This window comes from Hyperolius riggenbachi, chromosome 10, assembly GCF_040937935.1.
Source record: "Hyperolius riggenbachi isolate aHypRig1 chromosome 10, aHypRig1.pri, whole genome shotgun sequence".
NCBI lineage: Eukaryota > Metazoa > Chordata > Amphibia > Anura > Hyperoliidae > Hyperolius > Hyperolius riggenbachi.
Window position 1 is genome coordinate 107760761 of NC_090655.1, and position 23000 is coordinate 107783760.

Genomic DNA, 23000 nt, shown 5'->3' on the forward strand with positions numbered 1-23000 from the left:
CTTTAGAAATGGCTTTATAACCTTTACCAGACTGATAGATCTCAATTACAGTACTTTGTTCTCATTTGTTCCTGAATTTCTTTGGATCTTGGCATGATGTCTAGCTTTTGAGGTGCTTTTGGTCTACTTCTCTGTGTCAGATAGCTCCTATTTAAGTGATTTCTTGATTGAAACAGGTGTGGCAGTAATCAGGCCTGGGGGTGACTACAGAAATTGAACTCAGGTGTGATAAACCACAGTTAAGTTATTTTTTAACAAGGGGGGGGGGGGGGGGCAATCACTTTTTCACACAGGGACATGTAGATTTGGAGTTTTTTTCTCTCACTAAATAATAAAAACCATCATTTAAAACTGCATTTTGTGTTCAATTATGTTATCTTTGACTAATAGTTAACGTTTTTTGATGAGCAGAAACATTTAAATGTGACAAACATGCAAAAGAATAAGAAATCGGGAAGGGGGCAAATAGTTTTTCACACCACTGTATATATATATATATATATATATATATATATATATATATATATATATATATATATATATATATATATATATATATATATATATATATATATATATATATATATATATATATATATATATATATATATATATATATATATGAAAAATACTATTACTAACCAGAAAATGGATGGAAAGAGTGCAATATCCTGAGTAAAAGCAAAAATGAAGGCTAAAACCTCTCAGGAATATTAATAAAAACAATCAGTAGGACAGTTAGCCTCCACCCCCCAATTTGGAATGATAGCACCGTACCGTCAATTTTCACCACGCTTTATAGCCGCAGTATCCCCATGTGTAGGTTCCCTCAATATAGGTAGCCAAGCATAGGTGCCCCAAGTATAGGAAGTCAGTTGTAGGTCTCCCCCATAGGCAGCCAGGTGTAGGTGCCTCCAGTATAGGTAGCCAGGTGTTGGTGCCCTCAGTATAGGTAGCCAGGAGTAGGTGACCTCCCTCAGTATAGGTAGCCAGCTATAGGTGCCCCCAGTACAGGAAGTCAGGTGTAGGTGCCCTCAGTATAGGTAGTCAGCTATAGGTACCCCCCGTACAGAAAGTCAGGTGTAGGTGCCCTCAGTATAATTAGCAAACTATAGGTGCCCCCTTGGAAGCCCGGCCCTGAGTGACCGCTCAGGTCGCTCAGGTCAAAGGCCGGCTATGAGTATTCCTCACTATATGGTTGCCCCACAGTGGTAACTTGCAGTGCAACCAATCACACTGCAACAGAAAGCTGTACCATTGTTTTTTATGGTTATTTCAATAAATTTGGGCTTTTATTATTGGATGTGCCTAGCCACTCTTTCTATTATTGAACTGTTTGCTGCTACTGATTGGGCTAAGAGCACTCTGGTGGGCCGCATCAGCAGGTCCTGTGCACCACTCCCCTATATACTATTAAAAAAACATCATCAATGCAAATATATTAGAAATAAGTTAGGTTTAAGTGGATTACCACTTTCAATGAGAAAATAAAAGCAATTAATGTAAAGTCTACACTTTTCAAGGATTTTTGCTAAACATTAGTACAGAGTCTTACTTTGCTATTAGGTCTATATGCAAACCAATAGCTATTACAAAAACTTTCCAAGGGCAAGTTCATGCAGACAACTTACAGGTGGTGGGTTCACCTTTTGAAAAACCATTCCCTATGAGTACACAATGGCCCTTATTCAATTCACTTTTTGTCCTAAGTTTTTGCCAAGGAGATAATTTTCCCTCTTCTGCTTTAAATATCATATTCTGCTTTCTGCAATAAATAGAGTACTAAAAAGTAGGTGCAAAAGTACTGTTGAATTATTCTGAGTATTTTCTTGCTTGCTGGTGGATTAAAATGTTTAATATTTAAAGAGGCACTGAAGCGAAAAAAAAATGATGATATTATGATTTGTATGTGTAGTAAAGCTAAGAAATAAAACATTAAAGGGAAGGTCCAAGCAAAAAAAAAAAATGAGTTTCACTTACCTGGGGCTTCTACCAGCCCCATGCAGCCATCCTGTGCCTTCGTAGTCACTCACTGCTGCTCCAGTCCCCCGCTGGCAGCTTTCTGACCTCGGAGGTCAGGGCCGCATTGCATACATTTTTACGCATTCCAGCTAGTGCAGGAACAAAAATGTATGCGTTGCACCACTAACGCGTAAAAATGTATATGTTAATGTTCCTGCACTAGCGGGAATGCGTAAAAATGTACGCAATGCGGCCCTGACCTCCGAGGTCAGAAAGCTGCCAGCGGGGGACTGGAGCAGCAGTGAGTGACTACGAGGGCACAGGATGGCTGCATGGGGCTGGTAGAAGCCCCAGGTAAGTGAAACTCATTTTTTTTTTTTGCTTGGACCTTCCCTTTAAGATCAGATATATCAGTCTAATTGTTTCCAGTACAGGAAGACTTAAGAAACTCCAGTTGTTATCTCTATGCAAAAAAGCCATTAAGCTCTACGACTTTCAAAGTCGTGGAGAGGGCTGCTTTCTGACTTTTATTATCTCAACTGTTAGTTAACTATTTACTTTTTCTCTGCCAGAGGAGAGTTCATTAGTTCACAGACTGCTCTGAAAGAATCATTTTGAATGCAGAGTGTTGTGTAATCTGCACATATTATACAATGATGCAACGTTAGAAAAAACACTATATACCTGAAAATAAAAATATGAGAATATTTTCTTTGCTGCTAATCTTCTAGTAATTATTCATAGTACACAACCAATTCATTATATCATATATTTTTTTTCGCTTCAGTGTCTCTTTAAACATTTACAAAGTAGATTGAATGTTTTATGGTCTCTAATCCATTAACTATTTATTGACCTTTTTCTATCTCTCCCTTGCCCTCAGTAGTTGTTCTCCTGCCAGGAAAACTTTTATGGCTGTAATTTGCTAATCAGTGAGGCTTACTATATCCCCAACAAGGTGCCAACAAGACAGAAGCGGTCACTTGCATGGCTGAAAACAACCTCTTTCAGGCAGCAAAATAAAACAGCCTGGTTAATAATGTTTTGCACTGTATATACAGGCTTATGATATGTACTGTATATGATTATCTCATCATGTCACCTCAGGTACACTTTAACTCTCTCAGCTGAAAATCTATTCCGCAACCCTACCTAGTGTGTCCCTAATACCTCCCCTTTAGATTATAAGCCTCTGGCAGTGTCCTGTCCTGCCCCCAACCTGGTGTGTCCTTCTTGACCTTGCAACCCTACGAATGACATGCCTCCCATAGACTAACTCAGACTTGAATTGCTGGGTCTCTGAAAAATTGCATGCTCATATATAATAATAATATCAACTAATAGAAAACTTAGTAAAAAAAAGTAAATTGAATAAGGGTCAACGTCTGCAAACATCTGGTGGCGGCAAAAGTCCAGCTGTTCATTTAAATGTGAATAAGTAGGCAACTACTTGCTAGACATTATATGTCCTGGTCAAACACGTTATTGTTTTCTGCTTGTCAACTGCCACTGCAACCTCTTGGGTGGGTGACCTCATCTCGTTGCATTTACAGCAAAGTGGCAGTCCATTTTCAATTCAACAACTGTCTATAAGAAAATGCTTGATGGGAGTGTTTGCCATTAGCACTCAGTCAGTTTCAGGTTTGCCAAACTGCAAGCAAGGCTTCCTGCACTGTGCAACTGTGGTTGTCTACAGATGTTGCAAAATGATCCTTACTTCCTAAAAAATGACTACAGTTTTGGCTACAGTTGCACGCTTGGTCACAAACTCACTAACTTCACCACCTTGAGCGTAACAGCTGGCAAGTCCAGGTTTGCAGGATAGCTTCTACTCTTCAGTGATCTCCAGCCAGAAACAATCCTATTAAAGGCCTGTACCCACTATGCGATTCTTCCAATGTTTTTTCCAACGACAGCGGATTTTTTTGAGCAACAAGCAATTGTTTCTGCGATGTTGCAATGTGGGTACAGATGCGCGATGACGCAAATGATGTTTAGTGATGTGCACCGGCAAAAGCCATCCCAGCAGATTGGATCTTTAAGATCCCCGACGACTCCACACAAAGTACCGCGATTGATTGACTTTCCATTCGCGCCCGTCATGTGCCATTGTGTGTACCTGTAGGCCGGAAGATGGATCGTGAGCACTCATCGTCAGGGGGACGTCGCTGGATCCATCTTCCTCCATTGGGTGGTGAGCATTTAGCTTAAATTAAGCCCAAGAGGTCTTGATATAGATAACAGTTGAAACTGTTGTTAATAAACATGGAGAAAAAAGTGAAGACTCTTTTAGGATTTAACTAGCACAGAAATGTTTTGCTAACATGCCGGGTTTTAATGTTAGAAGGATTTATTGCCTGTCTTCATTCTTGCTTTGCTTCATCACCCAGTAATAAAAGGGGGTGGAAAAGAAAGTAATTTTAACATTAACTCCACACTTCCACCCTGGGATGCAATTGCTAAATTATCTTTTGGCAGGGCACTGATCAAAGCTAAAGAAAACAAAGACATGCTGCTTGGCATTGCGAATCTAAACACACTTAATTCATCATCCCTTGCAAAAGACACAACACAAAAAATAAATAAGCTGCAGACAGCAACATCAACAAGAAAACAAAATAAAGAAAAACAGCTTCAATCACTTACAACAAACTTCTGATGATCGGGAACTGCTTCTGTTCATTAAGCTTTATCATTCCAGCCTATAGTCTACTTCATGAGCCAATATACAGGGGGTTCTCATTTTACAGTCCACTCATTTATATAAAATTATATGATAGCTTAGGTCAGCCATTTTCTTTAAATTACACAAGCTGTTTAAGCAGTAGCAGTATTGTACTGTTAGCCATCATGTGAACCAAAGTTTTGAATTAGGATGATGATATTTATTGACCAACTTTAAAACTCAAAACCTCTTTAGGGGACGTACCAGCAGAGGAACACATATATAATTGGTGATTTCCAACTTTTGGAACAAAATTGTACAACTTCTCTCCAGAATCCTCAAAAGATCTGTTGCAAAAGATCTGTTGGTCTCTTCTGCTGGGCCACAAGCCTGTGGGCCTTCCAAAACCTAGAGCATAGACTAATGCAACACATTGTAAATCCAGCAAAAACTTACATTGTGGCCAACTGGGGAACTAGAGTCCTATCACTGACAACTACTATTAGTAGGGTTGATTTGACCATTAATTAATTAAGTATGCAGATAAGACAGATTAAAAAAAAAAAAGAACTGGTTACCCTGGATAGAATATATTGGGTGCTATTCTACTGCTTTTTTGACCTACAGTGTTATGATTCTATGGAGTACCTTAAAGAGAATCTGTACTCTAATATTCTTACAATAAAAAGCATACCATTCTATTCATTATTTTCTCCTGTGCCCCTCTGTGCTGTTTCTGCCACTCTCTGCTGCAATCCTGGCTTGTAATTAACAGATTTAGGCAGTGTTTACAAACAAACTAACCAGCTTCTAATAGGCTCAGCTAAGCATAGTGTGTGAGTCATTCAGAGTGTGCAGGGGGCCTGCAGAGGGTGTGTATCGCTTCTACCAATCACAAGCAGCCCTGCACATTCCACACAATCAAGCCTTAGCCCGACAAACAGGACAGAGGAAAGATACATTGATTTATTACAGAGACAGTGCAGTTAGGAAAGACTGCAGTAAGCCAGAGCAGATTAGAACAGGCATAGGAACTTATAGGATAGAAGAACTAAGGCTGAAAAATTTGTTACAGAGTCTCTTTAAGATTGATCTCCGATGGCTAGGAATGTTCCTCTTCCCATTTCACCCCACCTATATCCCTGTCCTGCTTTTAGGCAATATCCCATTGTGCAGAGGAATTTCTCAGCATTTCGCACGCTGATTGCGGTTTGTTTATTTCTATTTGACCTGTTACATACGTTACCTGTACTGACTGTCGTACTTTACATTATTGTATACGCTTTACATGCTATGAATGTCTTGTAACACTAACTTGCTTTTTCAAATAAAGAGATGTTTGAAAACTAAAACTCAAAACTTTCTGCCACAAGCTGTTTAAGATAATGTGAGTTACGCAGCTGGCTGAGGAACTTGGAGAATGGGGAAAAAAACACCACTGAAGGCATAAATACTGTGGAACTGATTTACTCTTGTCGTGTTAAGCAACAATGACCTATGATCATAAAAAAAGTGTCAACTATGCAATCAGTGTACAAGAAGGGCCTCAACAGTGTCCACGCGTGTGCATAACCCTCACAGTCATTTCAGGAATTCACTAAGGAACCCCCACAAATTATTATGGAGCTTTATGAAGGCTTCTCAAGGACTATGTGATTTTCCCAACGTATGAATTTGCTTGTAAGTACTCCAATTGGCCCAATAACCTGGACCAAAGCTTCAGTAGGACATCCCCAGCCTTATTGTGCTGTATAAGTAAGTAACAAGTACAGATGGCCGTCAGCAGCCCTGCTATCAAGGAAATATAGAACAGATGAAGATCAGGAGTATCCAGATGAAGAAAACAATGTTTTTAGTTTGTTTATTAGTTTGGAGACAAGGGGGTGTATGTTTTGCCCTTTTTTTGTTTTTTTACTTATTTTTAAAGCGGATCCGAGATGAAAAACTAACTATAACAAGTAACTTATCTATATAGCTTATCTAAAGTTTAGGTAGTTTACATAGCAAATCTAGCTGCAAACAGCTTCAACAGTTTATGATTGTTTATTGCTGTCATACAATGAGAGCGGTCATGTTCTGTTTGTCACATTACACACAGGCAAGCTAATAGCATCTCAAGCCCTCAGCCTGTGAAAACTTCACTCTCCTCTCCTCCTCCCCTCTGCCTCTGAAATCTCTGGCTAGTAACCTCCTCCTCTACCTGCCCAGACTGAGCTAACATAAGCCCTTGCTACATGGTTCTGAGAGTGTCAAGGGACTCTGGAGAAGCCGTGGGCGAGGCTTGTTTAGTTTATAGGGAATTAGACTTTAATTTTATTTTTTAAGACATGGCTATGCACTCTGTGAAGTGATACAGAAGATTATACATACATTAAATTAGGATGTCCCGCTACTTATACACTGTGTATTTGTAAGAGCAATCTGTTTCATTTTTCTCTCAGTTTTACATTGCATGGCCACAGAACCTTTTTCACTCAAAAGTGAGGGCTACAGCAAATAAACTGCATAGCAATCAGGTCACTCAATATGAAATTGTAAGTACCAGGATGTCTACTACTCCCTTCAGTAACTCCGCATCTAGTCTGAGCTTGGTACATTTTTAAATACAGAATCAAAATAGAGGTTTCCTACATCTCTCCACTTCTGGTAACATTTGTAACTCATCAAAATGCACTGAGGACTTTTGATGGCTATGAGATAAGCTGGATTGGATTTCTAGACTAATTAAATTATGGGTTTGAATACTCAGGACTTAACCCTCTGGGCGATACAATTATATCGCCCAAGAGGTGGCGCAGCACTATTTTTTAATTTTTTTTATTTTTTAAATCATGTAGCGAGCCCAGGGCTCGCTACATGATAGCCGCAGCGCAGCGGCATCCCCCCACCCACTCCGATCGCCTTCGGCGATCAGAGTAAGCAGGAAATCCCGTTCAGAACGGGATTTCCTGCTGGGCTTCCCTGGTCGCCATGGCGACGGGGCGGGATGACGTCACCGACGTCATGGACGTCGTGACGTCATAGGGAGTTCCGATCCACCCCTCAGCGCTGCCTGGCACTGATTGGCCAGGCTGCGCAAGGGGTTGGGGAGGGGGGGGCTGCGCGGAACGGCGGGTAGCGGCGGATCGGCGGCGACGATCGGAAGTTACACGCAGCTAGCAAAGTGCTAGCTGCGTGTAACAAAAAAAAAATTATGCAAATCGGCCCAGCGGGGCCTGAGAAATCCTCCTGCGCGACATACCCCGAGCTCAGCTCGGGATTATCGCTCAGGAGGTTAAAGGGACTCCGAGCTGTGAGAATCGGCTCAGCTGCCTGCGCAGGCAGGCAGCCTTTTGACCATTGTTTAGGTTTGCTTGCTGCAGGACTCTGGAAAGGAGACCTTCTGTCAGTTGTGCAGCTTGTGTTGCTGAGGGATTTGCATACATTAGTCATGCAAATCCGTTACCTGCCTTCTTTTGATGACTGGCACTATAAAAGCATTCTGCTCCCAGAATGCTTTGCTGGACATTTCCCTTTCATGGTCTGTGTCTGATGGACACTCCTGGAGTGTCAGCCATACCCGTTTGTTAAGGTTATCTTAGTGTAATTCGTGGGAATGCACTAGGCAATTTCCCTAGTGCAGTTAGGATTGCATTATCTGTTTTGCCTGTTCCGTCTGTCTTGTGTTTGGATCGCACAAGCCCGAGCGTTAGCGGCTGTGGATCCTTCTGATTGAGTCTGGAGTGTAGGTTGGAACAGCGGTTGTTTCTGCCTACCTCATCTGTTCTGTCTGCCGTGTGTTTGGATCGCACTCGCCCTAGCGCTAGTGCTGGGGATCCTTCTGTTCTGTCTCCTGGGATCGCACTAGCTACTTTTCGCTAGCGCTGGGGATCCTTCTGTTCTGTCTTCTGGGATCGCGCTAGCCACTTTTTGCTAGCGCTGGGGATCCTTCTGTTCTGCTACTCTGTCTCCTGGGATCGCGCTAGCTACTTTTCGCTAGCGCTGGGGATCCTTCTGTTCTGTCTCCTGGGATCGCGCTAGCTACTTTTCGCTAGCGCTGGGGATCCTTCTGTTCTGTCTTCTGGGATCGCGCTAGCCACTTTTCGCTAGCGCTGGGGATCCTTCTGTTCTGCTACTCTGTCTCCTGGGATCGCGCTAGCTACTTTTTGCTAGCGCTGGGGATCCTTCTGTTCTGTCTTCTGGGATCGCGCTAGCCACTTTTCGCTAGCGCTGGGGATCCTTCTGTCGCTTGTCCCTGTTTTCGTGTGTCTGTCTTGTCTGCTGCGCTTGCTGGAGGCTCGGTGAGGTAACCGTTAAGCAAGCGCTCGCTTCCTCTGTTTCATGTTTGTCTGTTAATGGTTAGTTAGGCGTGCTGGTCTCTATTGTGCTTATCACGTGGAGACCGCGCATAACCGCGTGCACTGTTGCGAATGAGTGCGGTGTTCGTGGTTAGCTAGCGTTTGTTATTTTCCGCATCTTCTCTTTGTATGATTTGCTGTGCCTTTGCTACTCTCGTGCTCCGCCTTGCTGTAACCTTGTGTCACGTCTGGCGATCGCACCTCTCGCGATCGCGTTCCTGCTTCTTATCTGCTGTGGTGTGTGCACAGTCGCGGGTTGGCGACTAGTTTTATGCACACATACACAATCTGTCTCTGTGCTCACTCTCAATCGCTTCTCTTGCGATTGCGTTTCTTCCCTTCGTACAATTCCTGTCTGGCGTGTGTGGTAGGGCAGAGGAGCTGTTCCTCTACACTCCACAGCTCCACCTGCCGACAGGATTTTCCCTCTGCAGGTGCATAGCACCTAGCCTGGGTGTCCTCAATTATTACGCTTGTGGAGGAAATCCGCCGCGTCAGCGCACGTCTGGTGCGCTGACCACGGAGACGATTCCGCAATCGTTACACGAGCTCAGAGTAAAAATAAAATGTGAACTTACCCGGGGCTTTTTCCATCCCAGCCTTGGTCGGGACGTCCCACGCCGGCCTTCTGGCTCTTCTCCCGGCGGCTGTCCGCATAGCGCGTACAGGCCGGTCCCCCGGGCGACACTGGCGAGTGTCGGGCCTTCTCCTTCCGTATACGTCACGAATGACATCGCACGCCGGCAGCCGCGCGTCATGACAGCGGCCGGCGTGACAGCACGGCGCATGTGCGATTAAATCGCGCATGCGCCGTGCTGTCATGCTGGCCACCGTCATGAAGCGCGGCGTCCGGCGTGTGACGTCATTCGTGACGTATACGGAAGGAGAAGGCCCGACACTCGCCAGTGTCGCCCGGGGGAACGGCCTGTCCGCGCTATGCGGACAGCCGCCGGGAGAAGAGCCAGGAGGCAGGCGTGGGACGTCCCGACCAGGGCTGGGATGGAGAAAGCCCCGAGTAAGTTCAAATTTTATTTTTACTCTGAGCTTGGAGTCACTTTAATTTAATTGCAGTCAAAGTGCATAAAGTTGAACTGCAAATTTATCAGTTGTTTAAAGACTCATGTTTATTAACCACATGTTAAAGATATACATAAAATGGTACGAAACAGTACATAAGTTTGTACTGGCACAGACTGGATAGTTTGTACCTTTCTACAATTGTCAAGATCATGTCGCACACATCTTGCCCATTGGGCTTCTGGATCCAATCCCCTAATGCGAAATAGTGTAAGTAGTCTTCATTATACCACTTATAGACCTTATAGTAACACGTATAATGCTATTGGGCTCCCGTCCTTTTTGTGTTTTTTTTCTATGTCCTTTCTCCAGGGTGTCAAGACACCCCCACCATACCCTTCATTACAATAGGCAGCATGACGTGGCCACACTAATTAAAGGGGTCACTGAGAGGGGCAGGAATTGGGCAATGTAGTAATATTTTTCAGTTAACAGGATTTTGAAATAAATAATTGCAATTTCATGTTTTGAAATTATCTTCAAGTCATTCCTTAGAGTACAAGCAATAGGAATGATGTTACATGTTATAGTTGCAGAAACTTATCTGCTGTGATTGCCATTTTTGTATCTAAGATTTTGGAGGTTTGGTTAACCTACTTCCTGCTAAGCTGTTATTACTACTGATTTTAAATTTTTGTGGTTTTGCTGTTGTTTGAAGTACATGCTATGACTCTTTATGAATTAACCTATCATTTATAGAACCACTGTGGCGAAAAATGTAAAATGCATGTAAAAACATACAAATAAGAAGTATCTTTCTCCCAGAGTAAAATGAGCTATAAATTACTTTTTTCCTATTTCACTGTCACAGTAGTTATTAGAAATCTGACAGAACTGAGAGGCTTTTGACTAGTCCATCTCTTCATGGGGGATTCTCAGTGTTTCATTTAATATTTACAAAATTACTAACTCAGAAAGGATCTATATAACGATGCAGGCTGCCTCCCCTTCCTGTTTGCACGCCATTGTGGCAGTTGGACTGAGCCATTCAGTGTCATTCACTAAGTGCTTTTTCAAATAAAGAAGACCCTGAGAATCCCCTATGAAGAGATGGGCTAGTCCAAAACCTGTCCGTTCTGTCAGATTCCTACAACCTACTGTAAAGGACAGCAACACAGAAGAAAATTCATTTATGGCTCACTTTGCTCTGGGAGAAATGTACATTTTATTTATGGGTTTACAATTATTTTAGATTTTCTGTGATAGTGGTCCTTTAAATTTTAACCAGCCTGTTTAGTGCAATTTGGATGGGATTATTAGGACTGAACCGCTTGCAAGTGATGTAGCCGTTATCTGCCTCTAAAATCAAAAAGCCGATGAGCCGCTCCTCAACACACATATCACTGGACCACCGCACAGACGGGTTTACAGCCCTTCACATCACAGGGCTGAGTTAATCAGTTATATATAGCAGAAAGGCAGAAAGTGACTGATCCTTTAGATGATCATTTAATTAGTATATAAATTATTGCCCTCCAGGGTAACCGGTTTGAGTGCGCAATGTGTTCTGCTATGTTATTGTGATGAAGCATGAACAAATAACATTATCTGTGAAGCTCCCAGATTCCATATGGAGCACACACACTCACTGTACATGTGGCTCATGTCAAAGGACTTCACAGCTGCGCTAATAAATTGCCATGATCACAACTATATTTCTGTGCTTAAGTGGGAACAGTCAGATCTCTGAAGCAGCTCGAGCGGGCCGAGTGTGTGCCGATTATTATTTTAGGAAATGTATCTTCTTCTGATCTCTCTCCACTCTCTTGAGCACCTAGTTTCCCCTCTGCTCTTGCCTCTTATTGGAGGTCGCTGTGATCTGTTGTCAGGCGACAGGTTTATAGGTTAGCTGACACCTTTGCTCCCAGGAATTTTAATTAACTTCTCTCATCATCGGTATGGTTAAAAAAAAAAAAAAGCAGTTTCCATTATCCGAGGTCAGTAGTGTGTTGCAGGCCCGGCTATGCCAGCCATCGAATTGAAGAATTAATGATGTGGATAATTGTCTCTAATGCATGAAGACTTTGCATGGATTGGAGACTGCAGGGATAACTGAGGTGGATGGAGAACCTCTTGGTTTAATGTAAGATGGGTGACTAATTTAAACATAGCCAATGGAGATGGATGCTCCACTCAACCAACTTACAAATGCATCTACCCTCCAGTTTTGCAAAGAACACACTCTAAGTCAATATTTTGATTGTTGGAGTCCTATTCTGACAGCTTCTGCAAAGAAAAGTGAAGCTGCTCCAACAAGGGGAAAGATCAAGAGGTCATGCCTTATATAACAGCACATGGTGTTACTCTGTAACACCTACAACTTAACCTGCCACCTGTTGTACAAGAGGACAAGCTAGCTCAGATCCAAAATGATTTTTTCACCATTAACAATCCAACTGCCAGAATTTTATTCCACTGACTTAAAGTGAACCAGAGACGAAGCACCCTCATGTATGTTACCATATATATCTGTGGAAACATTAAAGAAAACACCTACTCTGCTCTCTGTTTTATCCTTCACTGCTCAGCCTGCCTGTTAGCAGCCCTGATAAAATCCCCGACTGAGCATTCAGTCTGGCTTTGCTCAGGAATCAGGGATAAAGTGTTTCTCATGCTGAAATCAAGAAAATGAACGTAAAAAGTAGGTATGCTGCATGATTCACTTCATTCTCCTATATGTCTCTAATGTTCCTCTTAAACATGACATCATAAAAGTAGCAACTGATCGTGAAAAAAAAATTGAAGAGAAACTGTTATCATTTGGTTTAAAAAGAAAATAGCATCTGTCTAGGCATTTTCATCCTTAGCTAGGTTGACAAAATTCTGTCAACGGAAACCATCATATGCCTAACAACCATATGCTCCTAGAAACTGACTATATTAGATTATTAGTTTTAGAGATAACAATATGTGGATATTACTGAAGTCAACAGTGGGAATACTGGAAGATATTCAATGGACAATGCAAGATTTTTTCTTCCAACTGGCAAAAAAAGAGCAGTAATAAAACAAAGCAGTGCTGCTCTTACCTTAGCAGAGGGTTTATGGCAATGGACCACACTCTATCATCAGTCTGTATGGTATGCAGGCACTGTGCATCCATATTGGATGAGAGGGACCACACCTGTGCAAATAACAATAGAGCATACTGAAACATTTTCACATTCAAAAGGACTCCCAAAAATCAAAGGCACAGTAAAAAAGGCTAGAGCTGCAGTCTGAATATTCACTGGAAATAATGCTGTACAGCTGCCTACAGATGAAATTGACATTTTGATGGACCATAATAAAGTCACTGGAGATGACATGAAGACAGCACAATAGAGTTGTTAACACAAGTGTTAATGATTGGTTTAACGCTGATGGAACTATGTATGCGTACGAATGACACTTTTAATGATGGCATTTTTGCATTAGAATGTATCTGCTAAAACGGACAACTTTATTTTGTTGATGTAATAAAAATAATTTAAAAAATAAAGTTGTCCACTTATGACTTTCAAACGTTTAAGTAAATCTGTCACAATCCTATAAAGTGAATGTGTCACAATCCTAGAGGAAGAAGCTGAACACATAACATAAAAATACATAATCTTGAGGCTACTGTCACTGAAAACTGCAAATCAGTTTGCCTAGATTCAAGATTCAAGCACTTTATTGTCATTGTGTAACACAACGAAATTACTTTTCATGACAACCCCACGGTGCATATCAGGAACATAGTGATAGTAACAAAGGTAGAAAGAGAAGAAATTATACAAGTATGCCAGGTATTGCAGATATTTGAAATAATTAACACTGTGTACAAATTCTTTATATAGGATTCAGAGTTCATCAAGTTTATGGCGGATGGGAAAAAACTGTTTTTCAGTCTTATTTGTTTGTATGTGGATTGATCTAAGACGTTAACCTGATGGAAGGAGCTCGAACAAGGCATTTCCAGGGTGAATGTAGTGTTGTCCTTGATAATGTTTTTGGCCCTTTTCATACAGCGAGTCTTCTACAAAAGATCCAGTGATGGTAGCTCAGTGCCGATAAGGGATTCTGCTGTTTTAACAACTCGCTGCAGGGCTTCTCTAGCAACCTTGGTGCAGCAGTTGTATTAGGCTGTTGTACCAGGCTTTTCTAGGTGTGAGAGGGCAGCATGGAGAGCTACACAGATGGCGTCCTTGGGCGGGGAGGTGATTCACTTATGTACATGTGATTTCTTGTTTTTTTTAATGTTGCATATAGAATTCTTAGGGAAAATATATATATATATATATATATATATATATATATATATATATATATATACATATATATATATATACATATATATATATATACATACATACATACATACATACATACATACATACATACATACACACACACACCTTTCTTTGATTGTGAATACACTTTTACATTATTTAATAAACTGTATAACTGCTTCCCCATAGTTAGTATGTATTGTTAATGAATGGTGCCATTTCTGTGATGTTGGTTACTTGCATATAAAAGATCCCAAATCTTCAGAATTCCTCAAACACACGTGTTTGTTAATTACAGAAGAGGACTTGATGCAATACTAAATTCCTGCTGACAAAAGTCACACAAAGAGTAACCAGATGAAGGTGGCAAGCTTAACCAGCCTAATCTTCCATATCTTCCACAGGTTAAAAATATTGCTGGGAGCAGCCCCGATCTCCGGACTATCACTGAGGAATGTACATTAGCAGCTTCTCTGGGCTTAACTGTAATCAACACTCTGCCGAGTCCTCAAACCTGGCCACACTTTCTGCATTTAGTGCTCCCATTAACTTGTGACTCCTCTCTTGTGACTGAGGAAAACACTTCAAGTAGAAATACAGAGGAGCATAAAATGCTAGGCCTGGCGAGAGTTATACACCTGTATTAAATTATAACGCAGCAGGCTTTTAATAGGCATTATGGGAAATCAGGTCAAGTGTAGGGGTTTCTTAAATATTAAAAGGCGTATATAATAGCCCTAGTGCAAATATATGAGCCACAAAATATTAGATTTTGAGCACACGGCCTGTTTAACTCATAACGGCTAAAACACAACTACCTAAGCATTATTTGTATATACTATGCCTGAACCTATAAGCATTTCCCGTAACATAAACTTGCTTTAATGGTACTACAATGACTCCAAAACAGACTTAGCAGACTCCTTCACATGGAGCAGCCCACACAACTTACTGTGCCAAACCAGGGTGCCTCTAGGCTTGCCAGCTGCGAGGGTGTTCTTAGTAATAAAGTCCAACTTGGTAAAAGAAATCTTTAGTGCTTACCTGTTAAAGCATAGCTGAACTGACATATGACATGAGATAAATGTGTATATACAGTCCCAATCCTACTTAGAACCGGGCTGTGATATTTTACCTTTTTGTTTACTATAAGGGTTAAAAATTTAGGCCTCTAAATGGTACTTTCTGTGCATTCGGACTGTAGTCAAACTGTAATGCGATTCTCACTGGTATCTAATTAGGGCTCATAAAACTCTGTGTGGGTTGAGCCTTCTACACACAGAAGGCAATCTTAGGCCAACACAGCCATTCAGCGCTGTCTTGTTTGAAAAATTTGCATATATTCAGCAGTGATGCCTTGGGAGACATCTCAAGCTCACTCCAACCTGAATTATCGCAAATTCTTTCTGTTTTAAGAAAGCAAACTTTTGTTTTTCGTTTGAAAAATCTAATGTGTGTACAAGCTACCCCCAAGATGCCATGTAGTCACCCGAGGAACCAGACTGCTAAACAACACTGACAAACAAGCAATGTATTAGTGCATTCTGTTTTTAATTTCACTATCCACTGCCATCTTCATCATCCCTTCTCCCTCTTTATGGAGCAATGCACACGAGCTACAGCGGTCATCATCCTTGCAGTGTTCAAGTGCAGACCCCACCCCCCATCTTTCTCCCAGAGTGCATCTGGCCAAGGTAGTCTCTAGGCTATAGGGCTACCAGGGTGAGGGTGTATAAATTGCACCCCTACCCCATAGACTCGGGCAACCTATTGCAATGTGGTAGCCAGAGATGTCCCCCAGTATTAGACTTCACCCCCACCCTGTATAGGTAACCAGTATCAATTACCCAAACACAGCGCCCCCTGCCCCATCATAGGTAGCCACAGGAGCCCCCAATATAAGGTAATTGGATGCAGCTTCCCCAGTACAGATAGCCATGAGAGAGCCAGTTTCTAGCAAGATTACGCTTCGTTTGTAGCCAGAGAGCCCCCTCTTGTAGCCAGATTGCCCCCTTTTGTAGCCAGAGAGCCCCTCGTTTGTAGCCAGTTTTCCACCCTTTTGTAGCCGGAGATCCCCCTTTTGTGGCCAGACTGCCCCGTTTTGTAGTCCCCTTTGTAACCAGATTGCCCGCCATCGTGCAGAGCGCAGCCGCAGCAGGAGCAAGATCTCACCATCTGACTTCCTCCTGGGTTTCCATAGCTGCACGACATGAGTTTCATCACGTGACCACCGCAACAGTGATTTACGTGATGAAACTGATGGCCATTTTCAAAATGGAAGACAGAAAATTTCATTGATCACAGTGGACATACAGGATGCAGGAGAGGAGAAAGAGATCGATTAGTAGACTACACGGGAGGCAAATATGACGTGCGTATGTTTATTTTGACTTTTAATTTTCAGTTCAGGTTTGCTTTAAGTAAAAAACTTGCAAATACATCCAGCTATAAGAAGACCTTCTTATGCTTAATTACAATTTATCCGCTAATACAGTATGTATTCTCTCTCTTCTTTTCCTGCTACCCATGATGCAACACATTATTTTAGGTTGTGTCATTTATGAAGATGTTCTAAAGATATTAGCGCTGAATTGTGAAACTAGTGCCAAGAATAATCAACCGACCCGCACTCGCATTTCATTTCATACTGCAGAATATAAGCCATTTGCTGTTGGGTTGCTAAGAACAACAGCCCTGGCTTTCTTTAATCTTATAAAATCAGCCACTCAGCGGTGAAATAAAACAAAAGGTGTATTTTAGAAAAAGAAATGGCCTTTTTAAGATGCTTGTTCAGATCAAACACTGACAATTCCCACGAGAGCCACAGTAGTATGTACCAGCTGGAAACAAGATTTCTGCATGGGATAAAGCACGGGACATGAAATTGCTCTGGAGAAGCCAGTTTGAGCATTTTAACGGCAATCTCAGATTGCTCCCAGCAGACACCGCCTGGAAGTGTTTTACTAAGTTGTACAACAGCTCGTAGAAAAAAAAAACATGATCTATCCAAGACTGGTGTCTGTTGTAACAATACAAGATGTCTCATCTTCAGACTACCATTGCTCTGTATTAAATGATGCATTTCTTCTTAAACAAAGCCCATAAAGAAAAAGCTGAATAAGCAAGAAACAATTTATATCTTACCTAGAAAAATGTGCAGTGAAGCGCACCGGACATGTGCCCAAAATGTTAACGTGGCTGTAAGGCTGTAACGCATGCTGCCAGCCAGCACTACCTAATTATGCCATTTACTTAAAAGTGGGGCTACGTTATACCATGGTGGCATAGTGGTTAGAACTTTAAACTTGCAGTGCTAATTCCCCAGTTCGTACTGGGACACTATCTGCATGGAGTTAGCATGTTCTCCTCATGTCGGTCTGTGTGGGTTTCATCCGGGCACTGCGGTTTCCTCCCACAATCCCCATGTCTAGTGTGATGCCTGCTTATCATAATGAGGCTTTTTAAGAATAATAATAATTATTCTTCTAACATTTGTATAGGGCTTTCTCTTACTGAACTCAAAGCACTTGAGTGCTGCAGCCACAAGAGTGCACGCTGTGTAAGCCACCGCGCAGTGTTAGGGAGTCGTCCCAAGGACGAATAGGTACTGACTTACTGAACTGAATAGTAACAGACATGTCTAGAACTTATGGACAAGCATGTGATTTTTGTAATCAGCTGATAGATTTGCAAAGCTCGGATTTGCTGTGATTACATCCTGTTTTAGCACATGATCATGACTAGCAAATCAGAGACTTGCATATCTATCACCTAACCAAACTGATCACATGCTTTTCCGTGAGTTCTCCTAGACATGACATCACTAAACAGGAAGAGCTGAGATTTGAACCCTGGCCTACAAAGTCAAAGGTGGTGCCCTTCACTAGTACTCTATCCAGTCACTGCTATCCATTTATCGTGGGTTGTATAATAATGATAAGTGTTACAGCAATAGGTTTATGAAAATAGAGTTAATCTAATTAACATTAATCATAAGCTTCCACTAGCTGTTGAAAGCAATGAGTTAAAGTGTCCCCTTCTTGCCAATAATAACCAGATCACGGTAGCCTAACCTCTGTGAAAAGAGAACTAGGAATAGCCAGGAGGATTGAGCAGCTCTCATGTCTGGCAGATCTCCCCATCACGCATACCTTTTGAACGAATCAACTCTTAACATGAGTGTGAGTAATGTTCCTTACAGCAGAGGCATCTCCCAGACCTACTGGAAAAGCGGGAATGATGGAGTGACAGCTTCGAGGACTTACCCTTGCAGTCCTGTCCCTGGAGCCGCTGACTATAATTCCTCCATGACAATCCACGCAGTTCACATCCTGCTCATGTGCATTGAACTGGACACTGACAGAGCTGTGAACTTTATGAAGGACGATCTTTCCATCCCTGCAGTAAGAACACAGTCAGAGTTTAAGTCATGAAAGCAAAGGCAGAGCTGTATTAACTTTTATAGTATACCTAAACAACACCAGTCTACTATTTCTTATTAATAAAAAAAAAAAGTGCACATGAAGTCTGCCTTATGTATAAAATATCTTAACATTTACTGACAACAATGCCAAAACATAAGTATATAATGGCTACACAAAGCAACTATCATATCAGGCCCCTTTTACACTTGGCCACTGTCTCCCCGCGTTACACTTCCCCCCGTAAAGGCCATGCTAGTCTATGGAGACTTGCACACTTCACGCAATGCGACGCAGTGTGCCGGAAATATCCAAACCGCCGCATTCCCGATGCAAAGTCTGCAGGGGGTTTCCGCATGATCAGCGTCTACCGCATAGATTATACAGCAATGCAAGTCATTGGAAGATGCAGTATGTGTAAACGACAGGAGCATGGTGCGGCGTGCATGCGCAATCTGATGGGAATCCCAGTGAAGTACTTTTTATCCAGTGGAGAGTGCGTCACTGAATGAAGGGCAGTGCTATGCATATGACCCTGTCGTCGCACCATGGTGCAGGGTCATATGAAGGCTGGTTACTGCAGTGCGATGTGGTGCTTGCACTATTAATCTTAGGTGTGAAATCAGTCTTAAAGTGTACCTGCAGGGATAAAAGTGCCCTAAACAGATATTTACCGCAGTAGAGGGAAATCTCTATCCAGAGGCTTCCCCCATCCCTCTCAACTTTGCCATTCCAGCGATGGGATCCCCTAACCTATACGACAAGAGCTTGTCGAACAGTGCACGCAGCTGTGCTCCCATTCGTGAATGAGCGTAGCTGCACTGCACACTTGCAGGACGCCTGCGCAGTAGCACAAAGATGCTCGGGTTTGGCTTTTTTCTGATGAGCACAAATGGCTCCGGTGTCCTCCGGAGGCATCCTGTGCCTGTGCAGTGCAAACATGCTCATTCACGGACCAGAGCATGGCCACATGCTTTCAGAGGGTCCTGGAGAGAAGAGGTGGACTGGAGGACGTTAAAAGCCACAGGAGGATCCAGAGGCTTCTCTCTACCTAGGTAAGGATCTGACTTGTTCTTTTTACAAACTCACGGGGTTTACGTTAAGCTTAGTCAGCAATCACTGAGCTCATAGTTTTATACCAAAACTAAGCAAACAATAAGGTTTTTTTTTGACTGCCTGTGAACTAATGTAATAGTAATTTTCAGAGGATTTTTAGCCTCATCTACAGTGGCTTGCAAAAGTATTTGGCCCTCTTGAAGTTTTCCACATTTTGTCATATTACTGCCACAAACATGAATCAATTTTATTGGAATTCCATGTGAAAGACCAATACAAAGTGGTGTACACGAGAGAAGTGGAACAAAAATCATAAATGATTCCAAACATTTTTTTAAAATAAATAACTGCAAAGTGGGGTGTGCGTAATTATTCAGCCCCCCTGAGTCAATACTTTGTAAAACCACCTTTTGATGCAATTACCGCTGCCAGTCTTTTAGGGTATGTCTCTACCAGCTTTGCACATCTAGAGACTGAAATCCTTGCCCATTCTTTGCAAAACAGCTCCAGCTCTGTCAGATTAGATGGACAGCGTTTGTGAACAGCAGTTTTCAGATCTTACCACAGAATCTCGATTGGGTTTAGATCTGGACTTTGACTGGGCCATTCTAACACATGGATATGTTTTGTTTTAAACCATTCCATTGTTGCCCTGGCTTTATGTTTAGGGTCGTTGTCCTGCTGGAAGGTGAACCTCTGCCCCAGTCTCAAGTCTTTTGCAGAATCCAAGAGGTTTCCTTCCAAGATTGCCCTGTATTTGGCTCCATCCATCTTCCCATCAACTCTGACCCCCACATTTGACAGTGGGGATGGTGTGTTCAGAGTGATGTGCAGTGTTAGTTTTCCGCCACACATAGCATTTTGCATCTTGCATCTGACCAGAGCACCTTCTTCCACATGTTTGCTGTGTCCCCCACATGGCTTGTGGCAAACTGCAAACGGTACTTCTTATGCTTTTCTGTTAACAATGGCTTTCTTCTTGCCACTCTTCCATAAAGGCCAACTTTGTGCAGTGCACGACTAATAGTTGTCCTATGGACAGATTCCCCCATTTGAGCTGTAGATTTCTGCAGCTCGTCCAGAGTCACCATGGGCCTCTTGACTGCATTTCTGATCAGCACTCTCCTTGTTCAGCCTGTGAGTTTAGGTGGACGGCCTTGTCTTGGTAAGTTTACAGTTGTGCCATACTCCTTCCATTTCAGAATGATCGCTTGAACAGTGCTCTGTGGGATGTTCAAGGCTTTGGAAATCTTTTTGTAGCCTAAGCCTGCTTTAAATTTCTCAATAACTTTATCCCTGACCTGTCTGGTGTGTTCTTTGGACTTCATGGCGTTGTTGATCCCAATATTCTCTTAGACAACCTCTGAGGCCCTCACAGAGCCGCTGTATGTGTACTGACATTAGATTACACACAGGTGCACTCTATTTAGTCATTAGCACTTATCAGGCAATGTCTATGGGCAACTGACTGCACTCAGACCAAAGGGGGCTGAATAATTATGCACACCCCACTTTGCAGTTATTTATTTGTAAAAAAAAGTTTGGAATAATGTATGATTTTCGTTCCACTTCTCACATGTACACCACTTTGTATTGGTCTTTCATGTGGAATTCCAATAAAATTGATTCATGTTTGTGGCAGTAATGTGACAAAATGTGGAAAACTTCAAGGGGGCCGAATACTTTTGCAAGCCACTGTATAAGCTGAATCCAGCAGTTTAATCTATGTCCTCAGTTTTTAATCAAGCACACCATATTTGTTAAGGTGGCCATACACAATACAATAAAAAGATCTGATTTGACCTCAATTTGATAAAAAATTATAGAGAAAAGTTAAAAGTTTTCCATTTTTATCAACAAAAGTTGATAAGGAGTAGCGGATTTTTGTTATCAGTTTTTATGAAAATTGAATAGTGTGGGAGAGGATTTCAATCTTTTTTCATAATTGGGTAAAAATTTGACATGTGTGATACATTGGTCAAATTTTTCTAACTTTACCATCAATCAGATAAAAATTGATTGTTACTTTCAAAATGAAATATATAAAAATTATATAGTGTGTGTGCCACCTTTAACCACTTGAGGACCCACCCTTTACCCCCCCTTAAGGACCAGCGCTGGTTTGATTGATCTGTGCTGGGTGGGCTCTGCAGCCCCCAGCACAGATCAGGGTGCAGGCAGGGAGATCAGATTGCCCCCCTTTTTTCCCCCCTATGGGGATGATGTGCTCGGGGGGTCTGATCTCTCCTGCCTGCTGTGGGTGGCGGGGGGGGCACCTCAAAGCCCCCCTCCGCGGTGAAATTCCCCCCTCCCTCTCCTACCTGCTGCCTCCCCCGGTGATCGGGGCTGCACAGGACGGCTATCCGTCCTGTGCAGCCAGTGACAGGACGTCCCCTGTCACATGGCGGCGATCCCCGGCCGCTGATTGGCCGGGGATCGCCGATCTGCCTTACGGCGCTGCTGCGCAGCAGCGCCGTACAAATGTAAACAAAGCGGATTATTTCCGCTTGTGTTTACATCTAGCCTGCGAGCCGCCATCGGCGGCCCGCAGGCTATTCACGGAGCCCCCCGCCGTGATTTGACAGGAAGCAGCCGCTCGTACGAGCGGCTGCTTCCTGATTAATTAGGCTGCAGCTGGCGACGCAGTACTGCGTCGCTGGTCCTGCAGCTGCCACTTTGCCGACGCACGTTATGAGTGTGCGGTCGGCAAGTGGTTAACCACTTCACCACTAAGGGTTTTTTCCCCTTATGGACTAGGGCAATTTCATTTTCAGTGCTCCTCCCATTCACTTGAAAATAACTATCACTACTAATCACACCAAAATCATCTATATTGTGTTTTTTAGCCAAAAATTTGACCTTTTTTAGGGTGATATTTGCTTTCAGTAATTACTTTACTTTATATGCATTTTAAAGTTAAACCAAGGGAAAAATGAAAAAAATTACACTATTTCTCCAATACCACCCCCTATAGTTTTAAAGTAAACAATGCTACTGTAAAAAAAAAAAAAAAAAAAAAAAAACAACCCACACATTTTATTTGCTCATTTGTCCCAGCTATTACAACTTTTAAATTATGTTTTTTTTTTGTACCCGATCAATAATTACAAGCCCTTATTTGCAAAAATAACAGTAATATACCCTCAAGGCATTTATAGTAAAAAAGCATCCCCAACATAACCATGAATGTATTTTTTTCAAAGCTGTTATTTATTTATTTATTTTTTAC

The 23000-nt window shown here is 42.2% G+C and overlaps 1 protein-coding gene across 1 annotated transcript in view; it reads right to left on the bottom strand.

The window, feature by feature from the left end:
* The window catches only part of FBXW4 (F-box and WD repeat domain containing 4), a 257632-nt gene that overhangs the window by 162946 nt on the left and 71686 nt on the right, over positions 1–23000 (bottom strand). The window contains exons 4-5 of the mRNA XM_068255667.1: positions 18560–18692; positions 13071–13165 (exon numbers count right to left, since the gene is read on the bottom strand). Coding sequence (XP_068111768.1) covers positions 13071–13165; positions 18560–18692 — 228 coding nt within the window. The remainder of the gene's footprint in view (positions 1–13070; positions 13166–18559; positions 18693–23000) is intronic.